The following is a 24245-nucleotide window of genomic DNA, read 5'->3' on the forward strand; positions in this document are numbered from 1 at the left end:
ACTCCGGAACTCCACAATGTGAACTCCAGAACTCCACAACGTGGACTCCAAAACTCTACAATGTGGACTCTGAAACTCCACCATGTGGACTCCAAAACTCCATAACGCGGACTCCGGAACTCCATAATGTGGATCCATAAGGTGATCAAGTTGGTTGTTTTGAAATGTTAATGTCCTACTTACAAACTTACTACAATATTGACATGGAGTTGCCCTTGCCCCCCCCCCCCCACTTTTTTTGGGAGCATGTAAAAAATTGATATGAAAATAAGGAAATGAGGAGTAAAATTGAAGTTATATACTACACCAGCCCCCCTCCCCCACGGATTAGGATTTTGAAGATTTTGGGAAACTTTAAATCTTCCTGTTTCCTTTTTTTTTTTTTTTGCTTGTCAAGATTTTTTGGATGGGTCTGCCCCCCCCCCCACTTTAAAAAACGATGCTACGTGCCTGATATAGGTGTATACCAATACATTGTATCAACTTGCTGTGTGTGAGAGTCTGTGAGAAAGTGGTGTTCTGTCTGTCTATATACTAAAAAAAAAAGTTGGTTGTTCAGAAAACAAAACACCATCCAACTGATGAATCAGCTGATAGACTAGCAACCTATTGTTATATAATGCATATAATTTGTAAATAATCTAAACCTGAAGACACCAAGTGTGCTCAAATATTCAGAAAGCCGTTATCGTGTTTCAAATTCAATATATACATAATATTAAACAGAGATGTGTCATTTCCTGCCCTGCGCTACAGCTGTCCAATTCTATGGCCAGAATTCTCATGGAAATCGGGCCCGTTTCTCAAGCTGCATTACAAACATTCAAACGTTGTTTGAAATACATTTTCTTTCAATGTACCTAATTGGTATTTTCTTGTCATTGCTCTGAGGGGGAGAGATCTTCGCGCGCTATCGATCGGCGCGCGTAACGAGCCCTCCGATTTGACCAAACTTCTTATTCGTGTCAGTATTCAAGATGTGGAGGGCTTATAGAGTGTGGAATCTAATCATAATTATCATTGGATACCATGGTAAGTAGAGAGATTTAAATTATCGTTAAAGTTTAATGCATTGATTTTTCCCCTCACTTTGAACTACCTTTAAGAAATGATAAAGTAAATATTAAATTTAATTTAAATGTCGATAAGTTAGAAAACCACGTCAACAGGTTTTTATTTTTGATCTCTGTTGATTGGATATAAAATAATTGTTTATTATTTAATGAAACATTTAATATAAGTAGGTTTTTAATGGAAATGTCAATTTTAAACTTTTGGCTTAGTCTAGGTTTTAGTCGAGCGAAAGTCGAGTACTCAATGATTTAGTTGAAACTATGTCCTTTTCAAATCAAATAATGCTACTGTCACATAAACCTTATCTTAAACTCAAACAATTTAAAACTAAAGCTAATGATAATGTGTAGTATATCTAAATTTGAGTAAAATAAATTGAAACGTAATTTATCTAAATATTCGTTATCAAATATCTTTGCTTTTCCTTTCTCTTGTGAGACTTGCAGATATTTGGGCTCAATATCATCAAATGTGACCTGTTATATGTCAAGTTATTGTGCCATGCCTAATCAACAAATAAAGATTAATGTTTATGAAAACAAATGCGTTGAGATGATTATTAATAAAATCAAATTTTTGATTATATAAACATCTAATCCAATATATAAATGATTAGAAGAAACACAAATTGTTCCTCTCAGGTACATGTACATGCTATTCAAAACAATAATTTGATCTAAAAAATCGGAAGAAATCAATTATTAGCGGCTTAAAATACACCAGTGAAACAGAGTGTAACTTACAGATAAAAATGCCGAGAAAAGAAAACTGTTATTTGCATTTGAAGCTCCAAAACTACAACAGAGTGTAACTTAAGGATCAAAATATGCCGAGACAAGTTGCTGTCCTTTTATAAAAGGACTGCAATACGTGGACCAAACGCATGTGTTTTTAACGAAAACGTGAAAGCCTTAAGATTATCAGATTCCACATACTCTAGCCCCCTGCTTTTAACCACTTACTTTGTACGTTGTATTACGTATATGTATAATCCTGACTTTTTATCTCAGAATTTAAAGGGTTCACACTTCTAAAATAATCATGATCTATATTAATGAAGATTGCATGTATAGTATCAGGCATTCGGCGAATTCTACTATTTGCGCACACATCACGCTTCGCATTACTTTGCAGTGACAGCTTTGTGTAAATTTATTTCATATTTTGATGCATTTTTCTTGAGATTAAAACTTTTATACAGTGACATAATTATTCAGTCATCTATTATATACAGTCACAAAATCATTTAATCATACTTAAATGCTTAAAATAATTTAATCGAGAAGTACTGTAGCCTCGCCTAGTATAAAAGTAAAGTTAAGCTACATGTGTATTCGGAAAACAACAAAACATTGCAAATTTTGCAATGTTGGAGTTTCGGCATAACATTAACTTATTTCATGATACTGACAGTTTATATTACATGCCGATGATTTCTTTAAAAGGATGCTTTGTTTCTGTACTGTTTACCGACAATTTCACAATTACAGCGCCTTTGAACTTATATGTTCATATGGCATGGAATGCCAATCTGGATTCAGATAAACGTGTGCTAACCTGGTTCCCTGAGCTACCCATTACGCACAGGAACCAAGCTAGCTCATGCGCATGCTAAATTTTCCCCATAGCATCCGGTTTATCATCGCTTATATATTTTTTGCGTGGACTTCAGGGTCCACGCAAAAAGAAAAATTGTAATTTACATTCGTAGCCCAAAAACTGCCGCTTTAATAAAATGTTTTGAATTTTTTTCACTTTACAACGAGTAATTGACATCCATAGTTTCAAATACTTTCTAAATTATTGCGTAATACTACCGTATATTTTAGTCAACAAATGTATTAGTGATCTAAATTAGCTTCTAAATATCTTTCTGATGTTAAATTGTTTCTCTGTTGTGAAGGTGTAAAAGGCGACATAAATACTTTTATCTCGATATGAAAATCTATAAATAATGGAGAGTATGTGTGCAAAGGATTTAAAGAAATAGTGAGACACAAAAAAAAGAAGAGAAATAAGTTTTAAAAAAACAACACCAAAAGTGAAATTACAGTTAGCTCACAAATACATCATTTGTAGGGATTGGTGTTTTTTCTTGGTCCCGACACTTTGCCTCCACCTGTCTCCTATGGCTCTCAGCAGAGGACTTAAATCGTTCTCCATCAGTGTTCATTATCAGAGAGCGCTAAAACTGATATAGAATCAAATTGAAGTTGCAGCTCCTCCGTCTACTTCCGTTGTTTTGTATCTTTTCAGTCCGTTGGTGCTCGGGCTCCTCGTCTGATGACATCGTCAATCTTCACGACTCTCTGTTCAAGAATTACAGAAACAACGTCCGACCCGTCAGGAACCAACATCACGCTGTCCACGTCAACATCTCGTTCAACATCATCATGATCCACGACCTGGTAAGGACTCGTACAGACAGGCAACAACATGATCTATCAATAACATGATACATGTTATATAGCATCATCGAACCATTTTCATACATATAGCATCACTGAACCATTTTCATACCTATAGCATCATTGCACCATTTTCATACATATAGCATTGTTGAACCATTTTCATACCTATAGCATCATTGAACCATTTTCATACCTATAGCATTATTGAACCATTAACATGCATATAGCATTGTTGAACCATTTTCATACATATAGCATTATTGAACCATTTGTATTTTGCATGATTGAAACATTTTCATATTGCATTATTCAATCATTTTTATACATACCAAAGGAGGGAAAGGATATACGAAGGGTAAATTACCTGGTTAGCATTATTAGTTCATCGCTGAATTAAGCTGTTTTTGGATCCACTTATATGCCCATCGAGGTATTCTCGGGATCATTATGAGATCCCTCTGGTTTCTTAACATTGTACACATACAAATTTGTTTCTTATATTGGTTCACATCAAAATCAAGCAACCCTATGGGGCAAGCAATGCAATCATACTGCATATGGTTTACCGTTATGCTTGTATAAAAGGTCATTTCTTTCTTTATAGTGTCTCGTTTCATTGGTGAATGTAAAAGATTTCTGTGAAATATATTTAGAAATAAGGCACATGGTATGATGTGAGAGATGCTATATCATATTGATTGTAATAATAAGCACTGGGTTTTGAAGTTAGTTAATGATTAAGGGAGTTCCAAAATATTGATACAAACAATTAACGGAAGAAAAAAAACATTGAAAAGTTTTGTCTTTAATCAAAATGGGATGTACCTAAGTTGAAACTCGAGATATACATTTTTATTGAATATTATATATTTTTCCAAACTACAGATTACGTTAATTGTATCCTTCATGACGGTCGTTTCAGAGGAGTCCGGTTTCAGTACTTCTAGTACTTTGATTTGCTTCGATGAACGGGTCATTCAATATCAGTCATAGCTGTCTGTACTGTACTATTTATAGGCAACTTAAGATTTGTGTCAGCCAGAAACAATCACTCTAATAAAATCTTATTTCTCAACCAGTTAACTTGAGGACACCAATCTCTTACACTGCAGAGGCGAAATCATTCGATAAAGTGATATACGATTTCTTGGGATAGATTTTGTTATTTCAATTCCATTAAATATTGTTATTGCATTTGTTCATTCCTATACTTTGATCATATTGCAATTTGATCAGGATTTATGTTGTTTTAGATGAAGGGGTGGAAAAAAAATCTTGCCAGAACTTTCTGTCATTTACTGTTATATGTATGTAGATTTCTTCCATCTTTTTATTTTTAACCCATTCCTCACTCTCAAATTTTAACTGGGTAAAAAAGTAAATGAAATATAAAAACTGTCATTAATCTATATCTGTAAACAAAGCTCTCGTCAAAAGGATGTACGCATAGCCTACCACAACCAACCAGCCCTCTTAATAATGGTCAACGAAACAAAGCGTTAGACATGTTTAAAGAAGAACGAATCTTATTGCAACCTTTCTTAAGTAGATATGAAACTATCACATTAGAAGATTATTGATTTTGACCCTTAAAAATCTACATGTATTTAAAAAACACTGGTTTACGTTTGTAATGAGTTCTTTTGGATTTTGTCGGCTGAATGAAAAATAAGACTTTTAAAGAAATAAAAAAGTTTAATTTTATAAAAATCAATAAACAGAACAAATCAATATTCTCACTCCCCCTTTCACGCCACTCTCATTCGAAAATAACTTGAAAAAAAATAATAATTCAACTAAACAAATATCTGATACTATCAACTGAATTCAAAATTAAATCACACTGTATCAGATATAAAATGGAAGTAAACTATAAAATGTTGTTTAGAAGCTATTTCAACCACTAAAACTCTTGTTGAGAGAGAGAGAGAGAGAGAGAGAGAGAGAGAGAGAGAGAGAGAGAGAGAGATTTTTTAACTGATCTCGAGTGCTGAATGAAAATTATTGACCTCATTTTATAAAAGTCGGTATTTAGGTTTATTTCTAGTATCAAAAGTGTCAATTAATCTGATATTTTAGTACATTGCGTGCATGTTCTTTCGTTCGAAGTAAAAAGTGGTACCTATTACTGATTATTTTGATATAAAGCTGACATCAGTGACCATTACTACCAATATCCCAAAGTTTTTAACTTAAGATAATGGATAAAGGCGTCAATTTTTGTCGATATCACCAATAACATTATTTTGATTTTTCAAGATTTATTTTTATAGATACAGATTTGGATCATAAGCAAGCATTTTTGTGGTCATGCGCAACTGATTGCTCCAGATTCAGGTTGTCATTAGAGATAACATTAGATGAATATCATATCTCGAAAATATCCTGGAATAATGATTAGAGATCATGTTTGGATGAAATTTGTCTCTGGCTGAACACCTCAAGTTTCATTTTCTTTGTTTTCATAAATTTTGGCCCATATTTATGTCTTATAGGTATATATCCATCTCTAAAATATCAAAAAATAGGAAACCATGATTAAAGATTTATTTTATTCGCCACAAAAGTATAATTCGTAAATAACCGTTAAGTTAAACTGGGGGTAAAGGAACTGACTGCGCTATAAACATGAATTCATTATAAGTGTTCTCGCTGTAACAATTTTTTACTGAATTTTAACATATCAAATTTTTATATGCACATGTATATATGAAAAATGACGCTAGCTTTATATGTGTTTTTATCCGATCCTGTTCTTAAAACAAAACAAATATTGGTTCTAAAGAGAAATGCTGAAAATTCTTCTATATTTGTATTTTTAAATTTGTTTTAAGCGAATAAACTGTTACTAATAGCAAGATGTCGTTCATTTAACGTTGCATGACGTCAATTTGATTCAATCTGTGCTACATTTTTGCTTTTCTACAATTAAGGAATGAATTCAATATTTTTTAGTTTTATACGATATAAAATGGTTTGGGGCAGTTTACGCTTTATAAACCGCGAAGCGGTTTATAAAAAAGCGTAAACTGTTCCAAACCATTTTATATCGTATAAAACTAATAAATATTGAATTCATTCCTTATAATTTAATTTATTTGCGATCAATTGTTGATAAAAACGGTCATTTGATCTATAAAATGACATCAAATTGTACAAAATTCAAATGTAACGTCAGGCGGATTGATACGTTTTTGACGTTTGTCATACTATGACGTAGGCAACATTCTTTATACGATATAAAATAAATTTTTCAACCAATCAGAAAGCGTGTTACAACCAGAATTAAATTATTATGCTATAATTGTTAAAAAGAAAAAGAAAACCATTCGCTAAAAGCTTATATATGTTAACAAAATGGTGACATTTTTATATGTTGAATTTGAATTTGTAATGATATTTTCTGTCAAATAACACATTACGTCACTAGTGACGACTTCCGGATACTTTGTGCGGTAAATGTTAGCATGGACAACTAAGAAATATCTACAACATTGTTCGGTGTAATGTCTTTCTCACGCGTTGCATCAAATTGGATCTATAGCCATCTTCCCAAACCTTAAGAGATCAATTGAAGAGAAGTTTGCAACTAATAACCCCATAGAAGCTTTGCAAGGAATGTATATTAGCGAGCAGTCCCCTTGGCCCAATACAGACAAGCCTATCTATTCCCCTTTCATTGTTTGACAGCAAAAAATCTTTTTCTTTATGACTGAGATGCTATGATTAAGGATGTAATTGCATTAACCTCGCCGCTCTCATTCATAGCCGGTAACCCTCGGCGACCATATTCTGGACTCGGGAACTTTAACGCCGACATGCATGATATTCCTTTCATTGCTTCTATTTTCAGGATCTGAAGAATCAAGTATTGACGACAAACGCCTGGCTAAGAATTGTACGTAAGATTGTTTTGTTCTTAATCATTTGTACACCAGTTTTATACATTCATTTTTGGAAATTGGGAGGGGGTAAATATCAACAAAAAAAACAAAAAAACAACAACAAACAAACAACCAGGCATACAATTGAGGGTTCACTGTAACTGTTTTATGTTAGTGGTAAATCTTCTGTAATTTAAAAGTCAGGTTTGAAATAATTACCAATGTTATTACATGAAAAATAAATTGCATTACTTTTATTTATGTTGCAAATAACTGTAAATATCAAATATACACGTTAAAATTGAACTCTTCTGTGTGCTATTTATTGAAAATTCAAGACAATGTTTGTTATATGACTAGTTAGAATTTCATATAAATAAGCCCTCGAGAATTATATCGTGCAAGCTGTTTCCACTATGTCCCCAGCAACACATATGAAGGAAGAGGCAATTTTTTTCCTAGACATGCGAGAAAAAGACCCTAATTTCCAAAAGACACATTGTTTTTCGATCATTATTGTTGATCTCAACGGAGTATATACCATCTACACTTTACATCTTTGATTTAAACTGACCAGATATGTCATTACACTACAAACGGTATTATTTCTTCTACATGCACTAGACTTTCGTTAGAAACTATAAATTTTACATTGTTGTATAATAAAGTCTAATGGGCTTAAGGGTCTGGAAATAAAATAAAAATAAATGCTGGAAACAACAGATGCTTGCTTTTTAAACCGAAAAGTGTGCACTGAATAGAGCAATAAAAGGGTATTGCTCGTCAAGAACTAATTTGGTGATTTCTAGAAGACAGAATCCCAAAGGTGAACTTTTCTGGATCGAATAATACTCTTCCAGTTTTACAATTATATAACTATTACAATATCTCTTTCAGGCGTGGAGAGATGAATTCTTGACTTGGAATGCCTCTGATTTCCATAATGTCACAGAAATTCTGGTGTCCAGGGGTGAAGTCTGGACTCCCGACCTTCTCGTGGAAAATACGTGAGTAACGGAAAACTTATTAAAATAAAAACATTGATCGTTTACCATGCCCTATAGTAAAATGTTTAGATATCATGATTATAACAATATTGGTTATTTCATAAGATAAGAGGCAAAACAAAAATCCCACCAAAAAAAACCCCAACAAACAAAAAACCTCAAAAAATAACAAAACAAACAAAAACATACACAAAAGCACTTTTTCTCGAGTACTAGTATTCTATCGAACCAAACTATCGTGCATGTCAAGTGAAGAGTTAACCACTCCAAGACGTTGGCTTCTGGATTCTTTTTTGGAATGTTCCCAAAAATGGTATGAATTATGTATCGACCTAAAGAAATAGAGTACACACAATTGACATAGCATACCATCAATGATTCTTGAATTCTGTTTTATATCAGAATCTGGGTCGTATATCTCTCTGATTTATCTGGCCGCGATGATGTGCGTTTGAGTTATAAAGCCATTATCAATTCAATATAGGATTATTTATCTTATTGGTTTCATTATTTTTCATAAATGTCTTAGATTCTTATTTTCAGTTGACAAGAACGATTGCTATCATCGTTTTGTTAATCCTACAGATAACCGGTAAAGCTACAAAAAATTCCATTTCGTGATCTCTCATTCTGATCACCAATTCTACATCATAATAATTAAGTTTGCCATACGGTAAATCCTAGATCCTTGGCAAGTAATCACGGGCTGGTCCCACTGTTCAAAGAGAAAAACAAGATCCTCTCTCTTTCTCCAATTGCCTCATGTATGTGAGAGATCACGAATCTTTTTAATTAAAGGTTTGGCACACAAACGTATTCGGTGACAAAGCAGTACGTCCATTGTTTACATCTAACAAGTAACCCATGTTCTGTGTTGGTGTGCTGACGGTGGCAGTGAGGCGCAATTCTATGAGGTTTCTTTTCACGCATGAGTGACGCCCCCTGATTCGCCGTGTTCGAGTCGTTACCTTATCCCTAGCGCTATAACAGCTAATAACTCGACTTCATTCAATTCAAGAACGGGAATCTCGACAATTTAAGGGGAAATAGGAAAAATCAGTGAGTTTCGCATTACCAATGATTCTTTTCTTTGTTCAGAGCCGATAATTACAGAGTATCATAGCAACACCAGTGATTTCATTTACATGCATGGATGGGCATGTCTTGTACATAGAGCTAGTTATATGGCAGGTCATTTAAGGATTCCATCTTGATATGTCTAGAGAAAAAACAAAGCTGATTTCTATATGTGTCTTTTTAAAAATATGTTATGTATTCAGAATGTACAGGGTGTCCCAAAATATCTGATACCATTTATGATTCATAAATTAATGTTTGACTCAAATAAAAAGTAAGAGTTTAATTTTCCCACCAAAAATTTTATGAGAAAACATGCGTTTTATCGAATTATGATGTTACAAAATTGCAACATATTTCTTTGGTTGAATTGAGTTTTATTCGAAATGAATCTAACAAGAGATCTAGAGCAGGCATCCTTCATTTTAAAACTGTTTTTCCAACACAGACTCCAGATATAGTTGTACGAATTATGAAATAAGAATACCCTGGGGAAAAACAACTCAACAAGCAAAAGATTCTTTAAATAGTAAAAAGATTTGAGAAAATTGGATCTGTACAGAGGTTGTTGTGATGAATATTACTCAACAAATTGTCGTTGACATTGGTAAAAGGGACGTCATTTTGACGCACTACCTTATTTGTTGTGTTTTTAAAAACAATGCTCAATTTGTCAAAAACTAATGAATGTTTGTGAGGTTTTTTTTTTAGTTTAAATTTTAATCATATACAGTTATAGTAATGCATTTGCTATTTTGCTAGATGAGTTTAATCAAAAGTTATATAAAGAATAAATGGTATCAGATATTCTGGGACACCCTGTACAACTGCTAATTCAAATGAACGTTAAAATTAACTCCTTAAAAAAGAAACCTATAAGTACACAACAACAATAATCTTTATAATTTGGGTTCCAGTAAATGTAAAATTAATCAATATAAGTAATTCTTACATGAGTTAGACAATATAAAATCTATGATTAATTTAAACAAATATTGCGAATGAATGAATTGTAAACTGGTAGAATTGATTTATTCTTTTTGATCTAGAAATACCATTTACCATAATCGGGGTCATTAATGTGAATGTATGGAATGGTAAATTCTAGTACGATATTAAAAGCGTTTTTCATAGATAGATACAAAATTGTATGGTAGAACAATAAACGAATAAATGTATATGATCTTGATTGAAATTCTATTTATCAGATTTGTGTCATAAAACTGTACGATTTGTGGATTCATGTGAAAAGTGAGAAAGTTGTTTGCTGTATTTTAAAAAAGATGATACATGTTATATGTATGTGTATCGATTCAAATCTAAAAAAAAACTTTACTTAACGGGACATGCTACATATGAATACTAGAAATAAACCCCAACAAAGTAGTATTTCGTTAGTAGTCAGATGTTTTCTAGGTCTCACCGATTTATTAGTTACACTAAACTTTTATTTCAACAAATCTTGAAAAAAATAGAGCTCTAAACAGTTATCATATTCATATTATAAAAGAAGTTCGCGTAAACATTATTTTTCTTACATGTTGAAATAGCTAATTTTGAAAATTGTTCATAGCATTGGAGTCTTTCGGGATAAAACTTTGTGTCAGATCGATAACATTTTATTTCTCTTAGCAGCCCTCGTCACGTTTTGTAAAAATCATTTCAGTTTTCAATTAGAGTATGACCGTAGAGTGTGCTAAAACGCTAAAAGCATTGCTGTTTTCTCTATGAAAGCAAAACTGTTTACTTACTGGATGCCAACAGAAACTTTTTAATGAAGTAAACTCCAAATTAAACAATAAAGTCAATGTAAAATGCACTTTTCAGTATAGGTCATCGTGGTGACTATTCGTACATTTGCTAAACGATCTTTTAGAAATCTATTCAGAGGGGGAGATAGGAAGATAATCTTGTTAACAAGTATTTGTTATGTAATATATTGTGTTTTCAATTTTAAAAAGGTTCAAGTTGAATATGTAAGATCTGGCTTTATGATATTACAACATGCTACATGCATCATCATCTATTAATCGCAACTTTACTATTTTTTTATATTATAGTATAGCGGCATATTACCGGGGGTATACTCCATCTTACAAGAATTCTAGTAGTCACTATTGCGACAGTGTGCTTCTATAAGAAGAGATAGCATTTTATGAGTGTTGATGGTGCTTTTGTGTTCGTACAATATAGCAAGGTTTCCAATTTGATATTGAAATAAAATTTAAAAAAGAGTAGTTCTGCGGGTGCATGTATACCCATCTCGGGTTTTACTTATTAATTTATGATATATTGACAATGTTTTACAAACTCGAGACGACCCCTAAATCATTTAATATTTATTCGTTTGATGAGATATCGGCGCTTCTGATTGGTAGAAAAATTTCTTTGATACCTGCATCATTTTGCCGGATCTACTTTTCCCAACTCTATTTATAGAACGGGAATTTCCGGGATAAACACAGTCAACAAAATGTAAAGTTGTGTCTGTTTATTTGTCAGGCTGTCAGCAAACAAAATACAACTTTATAAATGTAAAAATTGAAAGTTTAACCTTCAAAAATAAACAATACACATTATTTAATTCACGAAATAGAAAATTAAGCGTCTTTTCACGATTTCGTCTGCTTGAGATCTACGATCAACATATACGGCGAAGCTGGCTGTTCCTGAGACTTCCAATTCTAGGAATGATAACGAGCATATAGGCATATACACTTTCACGGTAACACTGCAGTTCAAACTTGGTAACGATGAGTTTAAGATTAACATACTTACACTTACGTCATCAGAAAAAGCATCGTAAAACTTGTTCAAGCTATGGGTAGTGCATCAAGTGAACTCTTTCGGCGCATTCCATAGTCTTTCGAATTAACATGGTATCTATATTATTGGTCAATTGCAGGTATAGTTTGAAAGAGACTAACACGGTTTGCTCTAACTTTTTACATTATACTTTAAGTAAATTGAAGAAATACATTTTTTAGAGTTTTTAAAAGAGATTAAAAAGGTTAAAAAGGTTTGCACTATCTTGATTTTAGAGGTCAACTTGCTCCGTCTAAAAGTGTATGGTCACGTCAATAACTCAATAGCGCACTTCACTCAATTCTACATTAAATGGTTTTTTTAAAACCCCTGTCCTTGGGGCTATGAAATTTTTAATTATCGTATAGCTCCCTAATAATCATCAGTATATACATGTATACTTAATATGTTTGCTTGATGGCTAGCGTAGGGGATATTTTGGGAACTTTATACTATATGACCAGTATAACCCCATCCTAATACCGAAATCCCGATGCTTGAATCATCAAGAAAGAAGATGGTGGGGGATAAGATAGCGCAAATGCCCATTCGATTCAGTCGTGAAAAACCAATTTTAAATTTATTTTTTCCCAATTAAATCCATTCAAACATATTGTAATACAATTTTGCAAAAGCGCAATTTCTAACTATATTCAGTTTTAAATATATTAAACAAATGATACGGAAAAAATATTGCATTAAATTATGGTGGTATCGAACCCATAAAATAAAAACCCTAGATAAATAAGATTAGTTTTTGTCAGGTGCGCTTAGTCTAACCACTGAGCCATTTCTGACACAAGAAAGTAGGCTGTTTAAATACTATGTGTGACTTTGACCATGAATTTCAGACTTGTATTGTTTTTTCAAAACGTTCAATTGTTGGGCTACAAAATGATATTTTTATTGTATAGTGGGTCATCTCTCCACGTTTTTTTTTTTTGTTATTGATTGAAATTTGTTTGTTTTCCATTAGACTTTATTTACTAGACTATGAGAAAAATATGGAGCACAGACCCACTCTCTGAAAGAAAATGCCTTGAACTCTTAAGAAATGACACTATTTGCAGGTTTTGATACGTATACGCCTGTTTGAGTCAACATATTCCAAGTATTGAACATATTTACAGGTTACAAATCAATGAATGTTAAATACATTTATATATTGTTTTAAATGATTTTTAAAAACAAATATCAGATTTATTGATATTTTAATTTTTCAGTAGCTTGTCCGACCGTGTTTTGGCATTTTACACACCTTATCCACCCTTCTTCTTTATAATTAATTTGTAATTTTAAGGCTCTTCAGGAGTAGGGATCATGGCATTTTCAACCTATGAATCTTTCCTTGCACATGTTTTATACCACACTTGGTCAAGTTTGTGTCTTAGATTTTTTAAGAAGAATGTAATCTACATCATAATTTACCAAAAAATTAGTCAAAAACTTAGAAGGGGGGGGGGGGGATAGTTGTTGTTAATTTTGTATAATGTCATTGTCATTTTAATAATCTATGTTTTTCAAGAACAACAGAAATAAATTGGATAAATCTTTTCCAGAGCTTTTGGTTACCGAGAACTTGGAATCGACAAGATGTTACTAAATTTAGATCACGAGGGGCAAATAATATGGGAGCCTGGACTTATCACGCAAACAATATGTGAGGTGAATATAGCAAAGTATCCATTCGACAGTCAACATTGTTCGATTCGTGTGATGTCTTGGATGCACACCAACCGTTCCCTACAAGTGTCTGTAGCCAGCAACTCCATAGATACGACGAACTATTACCCTAACGGAGAGTGGGATCTTGTTAACACGTGCGTCAGGGCGTTTTCCCCAGAGGACGGAAGCTACAACGTTGGAGAGATCCTTCCAGGCGCCGAGGCTATCATAGAATTAAGGAGACGTCCCGTATACTACATCATCTCCACTATTCTCCCTATCTCGATGCTGTCACTGCTGAACGTTTTGGTGTTCATGCTTCCGACCAATACAGGGGAGAAGATGACACTAGCTGTGACTGTATTGTTGTCTTTCACTGTCTTTATGAGTGTCGTCAATGAAGTTATGCCCAAAACTTCCAACAGTGTTTCCATCCTAGGTAACGTTTGAATGTTTTTTCACGACTTCTATTCAAATATTGATCAAAATTTAAGTCGCTCAAACTTTATTTCGTCCATTTTCTCTTTAGCTGTCTATCTGACTATCCTGTTGACCATGAGTGGACTGTCCGTGGCATCCACAGTACTGGTCCTACACTTTCATCATCACGCTGATATGAACGCATCACCGAGTCACCTGATGAACGATGTTCGAAATTCCCGCGTTTACAAGACACAACGATCCCATAGCATCAACAACAATAGATGTCGCAAAGGGTCGGGAATAGGGAAGAGTGAAGCCATACCTTCCACGGAAAAACTGCTGGAAGATTATATGGAAGTTGAAGATTCCGAGGACCAAGCCAGGTCAGAGATCAATGTCTGTTGTCGCAAACTTCGAACAAAGTTGGAGAATTGGCAAAAGCGCCGGAAACGTCGAGTTCTTGGAAGAGAATTCGCTGAGAAGCTGGATAGAGCGCTCTTCTGTACGGTGACAGTGCTGACTTTGGGTTCTACTGTTATTGTGATGATTTTGTTGATCTATTGGTAATGATCGACTAATGATCGACTATCGCCAATCTTGGTGTTTTGTTCACTTTATATTGGAGAAACTTTGCGAAAGAAATTCAAGTGTTCTTTATTTGACAGAAGTCATTTTTAAAATATTCAAATTCCAGTCAATATACATATGTACCCACACTTTCTATAAACATAATTCAGGTAAATTGTGGTTACCTTGTCTCCCAATCTATCTACTTCTCTATCTGTCTGTCTGTCCGTCCGTCCGCCTGCCAGTCTGTCGCATCATTTTGTTCCTTCCATACTTGTAAGTTGTAGCTGAATCGTCTTTGGAATATAGTTGCATACATCTTTATGTATAAAATTAAAAGCTCTCAGAAATTATATGTGTGAGCCATTTAAGACTGAATATTGTCCCTAGCTAAGAACCTCTTGTTTGTTTGTTTTTTAACAACAGAAACTGAATCTTCATGGGAACCACTAGCATGAGTGGGTTTTAATTATTGCAGTGATGTTTCGGAATTCTCGTCTGCACCGTTGGAGCTAATTATGGAACGAAATAACGATTTTCTACGGATTATTGTTCCAAGAACGTTTCTTACATTCCAGACAGTAGCAATGTAATTACATTTTGCATACGGTTGCTAAATTAATTGAAATATGATTCTTGACGTTTTGAACAGGTAGTCAAATTAAGTATGAGAGACTTTAGGGATACTCTCTGTTCACTAAAAAAACATGGTGGCTCCAATTTATATAATGTTCGATTTACAAAAAAAGAAGGACAATTTTATTGCACCCCCCCCCCCAAAAAAAATGAATCAAAGTAGTGAAATTACTCATGTGAGTTGAACTAGCATAAATTTATTTTCATTAGTGTGTTTGTAGTTGTACAATGTACGTTAATAACTAGACAACAATGAGATGGTCACCATCTCAAAGGGTCCTGCTTAAATAATGGACAATAGAATGAAAAGAATTTCAAAGAACTTTGCTTTGACATTGGCCCATAAGTTAGAAATTTTCCAGCTGGCTAAGAGCGTTTCTTTACAAATAAAGATACCTGTTCGAGACGATTCAATAAAACACATAGATATAGCCGACACTAGGGACAGTACTTAAGGACCATTTTCCACAAATGATTCACCTATATTGCCTGATAAAGCATTGTAGCAATGTGTTTTTAAAACAAAAATAATTTGGCAGATCACATGGATTTAAATAAACATGTGCAGCATACTGACAAACGTGCTGATACAGCTCATCTTCATTTTTCTAAATGAAATCTACATCTCCTGAAGTCCAATCCAGAAGTTCCTTAAAATTGAAATACTTGTACAAAATACTGATGAGTGCATTTGAAACACACTGCCTTCCTCGACTCCATTCTGGAAATATATTAGAACCTTGGTGAAAATTACCAACCACACTTTCTTCAACATCAGTGCAACCACAAGCACGTTTTTGGTTTTTCTTCCTTTCATTAGATCAAGAAGGTGATATATATCTCTGGCATATTGGTTTCAATTTTAAAATTCCCTCATAATAAGTTGATACACTGAACATGCACGTATCAATACGCCCTTTCCTTTTCTTGATGTATGTCAGAAAAATAACTGTTCTAGTCCCATGCGGTGCGTCGATTTACCCAAATGGACCCAAATGAACCCAAATGGACCCAAATGAACCCAAATGGACCCAAATGGCGACCCAAATGAACCCAAATGGCGACCCAAATGGCAACCCAAATGGCGATTAAAGTGGAAAACAATTATAATAAAATCCTTATTACTAATATTATTACTTGTTTTAGTCATTTCATGGGGCTGTTAGCCGTTATTAAGAAAATAAAGACCCAAATGTCGATTCAAAAGGCGATTCAAGAAAAATATAAATTACAATAAAATCATTTTTACTAATCTTATTACTTGTTTCATGAGGTTGTTAGCCGTTATTCAGACGAATTAAAGATAAATCATGATGAATTAAATGAACGTAACTGTTGGGAACAATTTAATAACATTTTTATAAATAATTTAAATATTATAGCTCTCTTAATTAGCAGGATAAGAGATGAATAAAACAAATTGTATTAACAGTGTTCAAACATGATGTTAAAAGTGGCAGTGATTTTGTTGCAAAAACATTTAATGTGGTAATATGGGATTATAAAAGAGCAACATTGTAGGTATTTAAGACCAATCATATGAAAATTAAGGCGAGATACAGCACGATATAATATTTTTATTTGCTACCAAGCAAGTATATGGGACGAATTCTATCGTTAAACCGGGTCCGTAGGATATCTGTCATTTTAACGATAGAACATTCCATCTAGGAGGAAATGAACAATAGGACATTTTGAACTAAATAGAAAGGAATAAAATGAAAAAAAATAAACAGTTAAAAAATTTACGTAGATATTGCATAATATAGTCAAACCATTAAATTTTCTCTCTCTCTCTCTCTCTCTCTCTCTCTCTCTCTCTCTCTCTCTCTCTCTCTCTCTCTCTCTCTCTCTTGGGGTAGGGGGTTGCTCTGTATGTATCATAACCATTAAAATTAGTACCTTTGGCATACTTATTGAAAAAACATCGATGTTACGTTAAATATAGTTGCATTGTTTTTAATTATTTTTTTTAAATTTATCACATATTTTAATTTTGCAGTATCTATTTATTCCTCATATGGGCATTTTACACGACTTATTCACCCATCTACTTTATGTTCAGTGATGACTGCCATTCGACATATTGTTTCACAATTATTCTTAGAGTTGCTATTTAGTTAGTACAGCTACTGTTGGATCTAAAACCTGTCTGTTCGTCCCGTAAAACTTTATGCACTGCATCTTTCATTTTGTTTACAATAACTCTACAGAGGATCTTACTAGTTTTCTCATTTCAATTACAAAGATATACTGAAATAATTCTAATTATTGTTTTGGACCTTCGGCTTTTATTTTTCCAAATTTCCCTAAATTATGGCTCTTTATTGGGGTGGCCTCCTCGTGGCAAGAGCTGGGCAACGTTATTAAATAGACAAGTTAATCATAATTCATTTTTAACTTGTCTGAATAACGGCTAACAACCCCATGAAATGACTAAACAAGTAATATAATTAGTATTGAGGATTTTATTATAATTGTTTTCCGCTTAAATCGCCATTTGGGTCTTTATTTTTCTTAATAACGGCTAACAACCCCATGACATGACTAAAACAAGTAATAATATTAGTAATAAGGATTTTATTATAATTTTTTTCCACTTTAATCGTCATTTGGGTCGCCATTTGGGTCCATTTGGGTCGCCATTTGGGTCCATTTGGGTTCATTTGGGTCCATTTGGGTTCATTTGGGTCCATTTGGGTAAATCGACGCACCCGTCCCATGTCCTTGATTTGCATTAAATTCCTCTCTTTTGATTGTTCATCCCCAGAATGTTCATCTCTTTGTTTGTTCCATTTACCATTGGATGATCAACTCTACGATTTAATCTCAATAACCAACTCTACGATTTAATCTCAATGATCAACTCTACGATTTAATCTCGATGATCAACTCTATGATTATTAAGAGTTGAAATAATTTACAGTCTCCGGGTTGTTCACTTCCTTTCCTTTGTGATTGGTAGAAAATAAATGATGTGAAAATTTACATTTATTTCATTGGTTGAAATACTGTTCGGCGCAAGGGAGATAATTTTCTGATGATCTTTTTCATGTACGACTTAACAAATTTCGTAGATTTCAAATCTTAAAAAGTGAGAAAACGAAAAAGCAATACAAAATTGCTATGAATGAAATTCACCCTTTGGTTTTCATGTCTAACTAGTTGAAAGTAACATTCTATAATATCTATTGAAATTATTTGTTTTTCTTTTAGCATTGTTTATTCAAATATTTATCAAAATAAAAAAAAATTGATGCGGTATGCCTAATATCGGTAAAGTTATTTGCACCTTAGATAGATATATATATGCAGTGGGATAACTTTGATTTTATAGAAATAATACGAGTCTACGACCCTACCTAAGATCTCTTTTACCCTATAATCGATCTCAACTTACAAGCTCGGGTACGCAGTTCTCAATTTTAGACACGAAGGCTTAAACGACACATGACATGAAATGTTCCACTCGCCATGCTATGTAGAGGAAGGTGACATTTATATAAAAAGAATTGAACTGTCTTTGATAACTAATTGCTGTTTAGGGTTTGTTCTAAAGACGGTAAGCTTTTTAAAAAAAAGCTAAACTTGTTTAATCTCAATAATCAATGTTAATTTTTTCATCTCCATGTTTTTCAACTCTTGCCAAGTTCTTTATTTATTGAAATTAGTTCAACCATACTTGCATTTGTCGTAAAAAGCAAAACTGAGTAAGATTTCTAGTATATAAGGGGTTTTAAATCAACTTTTTATTTATTTCACGGAACAAAAACCTGCCAACTTATAAAACGTTGCCTCTTACACCCTGCAGCACAATGATTTCACAGATCCCTACCATGTACAGTCATAGTAAATACTATTGCACAAATTAATAAATACCACTGAAACATCAACATCATATCATTTACACACACCCTCAATCATTGTAAAAAGATATTTAATTACTTTCGAGATTCAGTGCACTCAAGACTTCAATTATTATAACATTCAGATTCGCAGACTAACAAAACACACTAAATATGAAACACACAAATCACGACAAAAGTCTTTTTCAGGGTTCATTCTAAAATATTCAAATAACAGATTCTTATATCATAGACATAAACGTAATCAGACGATTTTATATTGGCCATATTGTACCTAAACCACAAAACGAAAACACGTGAACATCGAACATATCGGCTTGCACATATATATACAGCTCTAATCTAACGGAATTGTTCACTTTCTGGGAATGCTGGAGAAAACGTACCCAGGAGAAAACGTACCCAATCTATAGGGTACGTTTTCTCCAGGAGAAAACGTACCCTATGAAAATAATAAATAACGGTTTTCATAGATATTCTTAAATGAAAGAAAATAAAATATACAATGAACATTTGTATCATTTATTGCTGTTGTTTTTAAATGCATAGTCACGTACTTAAATTAAGACGATAATTTATAACATACACGAACATGGCCTGAGCAGTTTAATTAGTCGACAATTAATCCACCATAAGCGAAACCGTTAAATTATTAGTTTTTATTGCAATTTCATTTGAAGAACTAAATGATGAGTATCTCAAGATGTCGATATCGCGGGTTTTTTGGTTTTTTTTTTTGGTTTTTTTTTTTACATTTTTTTTTGAAAATTATCTAAAACAAGGTTGCTTAATATAACCAAGTCCAAGTCTGTTAAATATTTGTTTGATTCATATATATGGAAACTACTACGAGATGTAACTTTGAACAGTCAATTTTCTTCCGACTCCACTGACATGTATAATGTGTGGAGGGTGAATATTTCTCTCCTGCACGGGGAGGCAATATATAATACTACATAATAATAACTGCTCAGGTATTTAATTGATTATCACTATAATTAATATCAGGGGATCTCGCATAGAGAAACTCAAATCGGTAAGGCTAACGGTAAATGGATAATTAGCTAGAAGAAGGAGACTGAAAACACATTATTATGACAGGTCATTATTTCGTACTAAAATAAAAGTTGTTACAATTATTATAAAGATATTATTCATAAGATTAATACATTTCTATACATATATGCATTAAAATATGCATTAAAGTAGCATTTGAAAATTATTTAATTTGTCCAACTCCTTTAAAATTATAAAGTATTAAATTCATATATCTATAAAACTCTTACATTTCTGTATATTTATTATGTAAAATAGTATTTAAAAGTATTAAAAACTATTAAGTAGTATAATTATGATTTTCATAGGGTACGTTTTCTCCAAGAGAAAACGTACCCTATAAATTGGGTACGTTTTCTCCTGGGTACGTTTTCTCTTGGGTACGTTTTCTCCTGATACCCTTTCTGGTGAAAATACGAATTCGTGCAGTAAAACGTTGTTTCAGCATTTACCTTGACTTTGATAGGATTTGACAAAAACCTGATTTTCTTTTCTTCTCCTATAAACAGTTTTCTTCGATCTTCTCTGAATGTAAACAAAACTTGATGACTCTATCGTATATGAATATTTTAGTGTACGAAAAGTAAAACCGATGAATTTTCACACGAAGACTTGTGAGGTATTCGTATACAAATTGTTCCAATATACTCAAAGTATCTATTAATTAAAAGATATTAAACAAACAATGAACTATTTTTCATTACACTCTACACATTGCAAAGCTTTCGCGCCAACGTGGTCGTCTCGTCAAGCGCACTACGTTTAAAAGCACGTTTCGTTACAAAACATACACAAAAACAATAATTCATTACTCTCCAGATATCAATCTAAAATTGAATAAGAATTTGAATTGAAAATATGAAATTCATATTATGAACATCATATTCATCTGTTCATGTATATTATCAACATCGATTAACACGGATTATTTGAACGCGAAATACAAAATTGACATTATATTGAGTAGTTTGCCCCACTCAAATTATTCTCGCGCTGAGTTTGCGTGACAGCCTAGGGAGGTTGAACATAATTCAACTCCCAGAAAGTGGGAATGTTATATGTGTACATGTATCTGCTTAGCCATATAGCGTTGTCACTATGATATAATGCCGTAACAATACATCGGTATTTTGCTATGTAATATGGAACAAATATAGAACAAGGGGGAATTATATACATGTAAGTCAAGCATATATGCTGTGTTTTCATTCACTAAAATTAACGTAAAACACAAACACGGCATAACAATCGAATGTATTTTCCTTCATGTTTCTTACAGTTAATAAACAAAAAGCACCGTACACGCGTTCGCCACTTACTTTGACAGTTTCAGTGATTATTCTTATATTAAACTGAGAGTAGACGTTAACGTTAGGTGTGATGATGTATAATAATTCAACCTTTATTGATATAACATGTTTAAAAACGTGTAAAAAAAATTAACGTACGAGTCTTATGTTTTAAAATATAATTCATCCACAGGACTCGTTCGGGTTTTTTTTTATACGTCCCTGACAAATTAAAGATAGGAATGGTGAGAGGATATCAAAAATAACAATAAAATGCTGCAAGATGAATTTTAAGGTGGAATGCTACACCAAAATTTTATTTTATGGATCGTTAGAGAATCATTTCTGTAGCAAGATTACGTTGTTCATAGAAGGATATATGCCCTAAAAAAATTTATACGATTTTTTTTGTATTTTTTACGAAAAAGTATAGAAAATCTATTTTGGTTGCAAGTAACGCACTGTAGAGCTTAAAATTTGATGTGAATAAATTTATAATATAAATATCTAATAAATCGTGTCCAGTAATGTCAATAAGACGTTTTATATTTTTAATTAAAAAAAAAAAATTCTGAAAATAAAAAACTTCTTTTGATAATATTTTTCAAACCTATGGATAAAATTTTTCTTAAGAAGTGTGTTCTCTGGAAAGGAAATGTAAGGCAACCATTTTTAAAAAAGAAATTAAATCAAATATTGACTAAATTTTAGAGATATTGCAAATTTTCAACATTGAAATTAGGAGAACAATTACAAATTCAACATATTTCTTGTCTGCAAATGAAGAAATATTGTTGATTTTCAATTTTTTGCAATTTAGATCGGGATCAGTTTGTTTCTAATTTACAACATGACAAATTTACCGGGTGGCAGTAAGTACAAAATTTACAACATGACAACTAGTTGTCATGTTGTAAATTTTGTATTTACTGCCACCCGGTAAATTCAAAATTTACAACATGACAATTAGAAGGCATGCTGTTAAACTCATATATCTGGCCATATCTAGTTAAACTTATGAAAACTATAAATTCTTCTTCTTCTTCCTGTATAGTTCAGACCACCATCTGGTGTAATTTCGAACTGTTGCGCTAATGCGCGGTGCGAGCGAACCATCTATATACAGGTGCATTTTAAAAACCATGGTGGCACTATATACACATAAAATCATCCAGATGGTGGTTACTGAAATAGGACATTGTGCAGCTCGTTCCTGAAGGTGTTGATGGAACTGCACTCAATTACACATGTTGGTAAACTGTTCCACAGCCTGATGGTCGCTGGGAAGAAGGAATATTTGTATGTATCAGATCTGGCGTAAGGGATCAACAATCTTTTGTTGTGGCCTCTCAATGTAGTCCCAGTTGGTATAAGGTAGGAGGTTGGTATGGCCACCAGACCCCTCACAATGCGGAACATCATGATGGCTCGATCCGCAGATCTTCTCTCTTGGAGTGTTGGCCATTGCAGTTGTTGTAGCATGGTGGTAACGCTACTGGTGCGATGGAAGTCACCAGTCACAAACCTGGCCGCTCTCCGTTGTACCATCTCCAGGTTGTGTATGTGGGTGGCCGTATGTGGGTCCCATATTACGCTGGCAAACTCCATTTGGGGTCGAACCAGGGTTTTGTAGCACAGTTCCTTGGTCTTCTTTGGGCACTGGTAGATGTTTCTCTGGAGGAAAGCTCTGGTGTTGTTAGCTTTCCTTGTCACCTGGTTTATGTGATGATTCCAGTTAAGCTTGTTGTGGATGTTGACCCCGAGGTACTTTGCTGTTTCTACTATCTCCAAGACGTGTCCATGGATGGAATATGGATGATTTATAAGCTGTCTCTTGTTGCTTATTTGGAGAACTTAGCATTTCTGGAGGTGGAATTCCATGAGCCAGTCCTTTTCCCACTCTTGGAGGGCCTCCAGGTCTTCTTGGAGAAGGACTGCATCCTTAGACGTTTTTATACGTCTATAAAGGAGGCAATCGTCAGCGAAGAGTCTCACTGAGGAGCCATTCTTTATATACTCAGGCAGGTCATTGATATATAATAGGAAGAGTGTCAGACCAAGGACATCCCTTGAGGAACTCCTGATAGGACAGGAGCTGGGTCAGATTTTCCATTCTCAAGGATTACTGTTTGTGTCCGATCACGCAGGAAGTCAGCAATCCAGCTATGAAGGCTTCCCCGAATTCCATAATGATGTAGTTTGCTCATCAGCCTAGTGTGCGGGACTTTATCAAAGGCCTTAGAGAAATCTAACAGAATAACATCTGACTGGCTTTTGTCGTCAATAGCTTTGGCAAGATCCTGTATAGTAACAATCAGCTGAGTCTCACAGGATCGTTGCTTTCGGAAGCCGTGTTGTGCGTCCATTAGCATTCTCTGGCCTTCAACATGCCGCATGATGTTGCTGGTGATGATGTGTTCAAGCATCTTACATGTTATAGATCTGAATATGTAAGTCCGTCGCCTGCTTTTAATGGCGCTACCCC

At 33.6% G+C, this 24245-nt stretch overlaps 2 protein-coding genes and 1 long non-coding RNA gene across 3 annotated transcripts; 1 reads left to right on the top strand and 2 right to left on the bottom strand.

Moving 5' to 3' along the window:
- The first annotated feature begins 771 nt into the window (after positions 1-771).
- On the top strand, positions 772-15668 carry LOC105334519 (neuronal acetylcholine receptor subunit alpha-7). Its single transcript, XM_066080044.1, has 6 exons — positions 772-1032; positions 3331-3482; positions 7339-7383; positions 8267-8376; positions 13818-14362; positions 14453-15668. Exons 1-6 carry the CDS (start codon positions 978-980, stop codon positions 14911-14913), a joined length of 1368 nt encoding a protein of 455 aa, XP_065936116.1. The 5' UTR covers positions 772-977; the 3' UTR covers positions 14914-15668.
- Positions 3342-9626, bottom strand: LOC136274033 (uncharacterized). Its single transcript, XR_010712297.1, has 2 exons — positions 9049-9626; positions 3342-3515 (listed from the first exon to the last, which is right to left on the bottom strand). It is a non-coding gene; the product is annotated as an uncharacterized lncRNA (long non-coding RNA).
- A 7274-nt stretch (positions 15669-22942) lies between the features above and the next one.
- Positions 22943-24186, bottom strand: LOC105334520 (uncharacterized). The gene is made up of 2 exons (XM_066077887.1): positions 23818-24186; positions 22943-23545 (listed from the first exon to the last, which is right to left on the bottom strand). Exons 1-2 carry the CDS (start codon positions 24184-24186, stop codon positions 22943-22945), a joined length of 972 nt encoding a protein of 323 aa, XP_065933959.1.
- Between the last annotated feature and the right edge of the window lie 59 nt (positions 24187-24245).

The sequence above is a fragment of the Magallana gigas genome, chromosome 3, assembly GCF_963853765.1.
Source record: "Magallana gigas chromosome 3, xbMagGiga1.1, whole genome shotgun sequence".
In the NCBI taxonomy this organism is placed as follows: Eukaryota; Metazoa; Mollusca; class Bivalvia; order Ostreida; family Ostreidae; genus Magallana; species Magallana gigas.

What these genes read in the sequence shown, in the direction of transcription:
- LOC105334519 (XM_066080044.1), top strand. Translation starts at nt 978, where the DNA reads ATGTGGAGGGCTTATAGAGTGTGGAATCTAATCATAATTATCATTGGA. An exon ending in AATTATCATTGGATACCATG is followed by an intron (nt 1,033 to 3,330) that starts GTAAGTAGAGAG and finishes GTATCTTTTCAG; the next exon opens with TCCGTTGGTGCTCGGGCTCC. An exon ending in GACCTTCTCGTGGAAAATAC is followed by an intron (nt 8,377 to 13,817) that starts GTGAGTAACGGA and finishes AATCTTTTCCAG; the next exon opens with AGCTTTTGGTTACCGAGAAC.
- LOC105334520 (XM_066077887.1), bottom strand. Translation starts at nt 24,186, where the DNA reads ATGCTTGAACACATCATCACCAGCAACATCATGCGGCATGTTGAAGGC. An exon ending in TTCCTCAAGGGATGTCCTTG is followed by an intron (nt 23,546 to 23,817) that starts GTCTGACACTCT and finishes CACGTCTTGGAG; the next exon opens with ATAGTAGAAACAGCAAAGTA.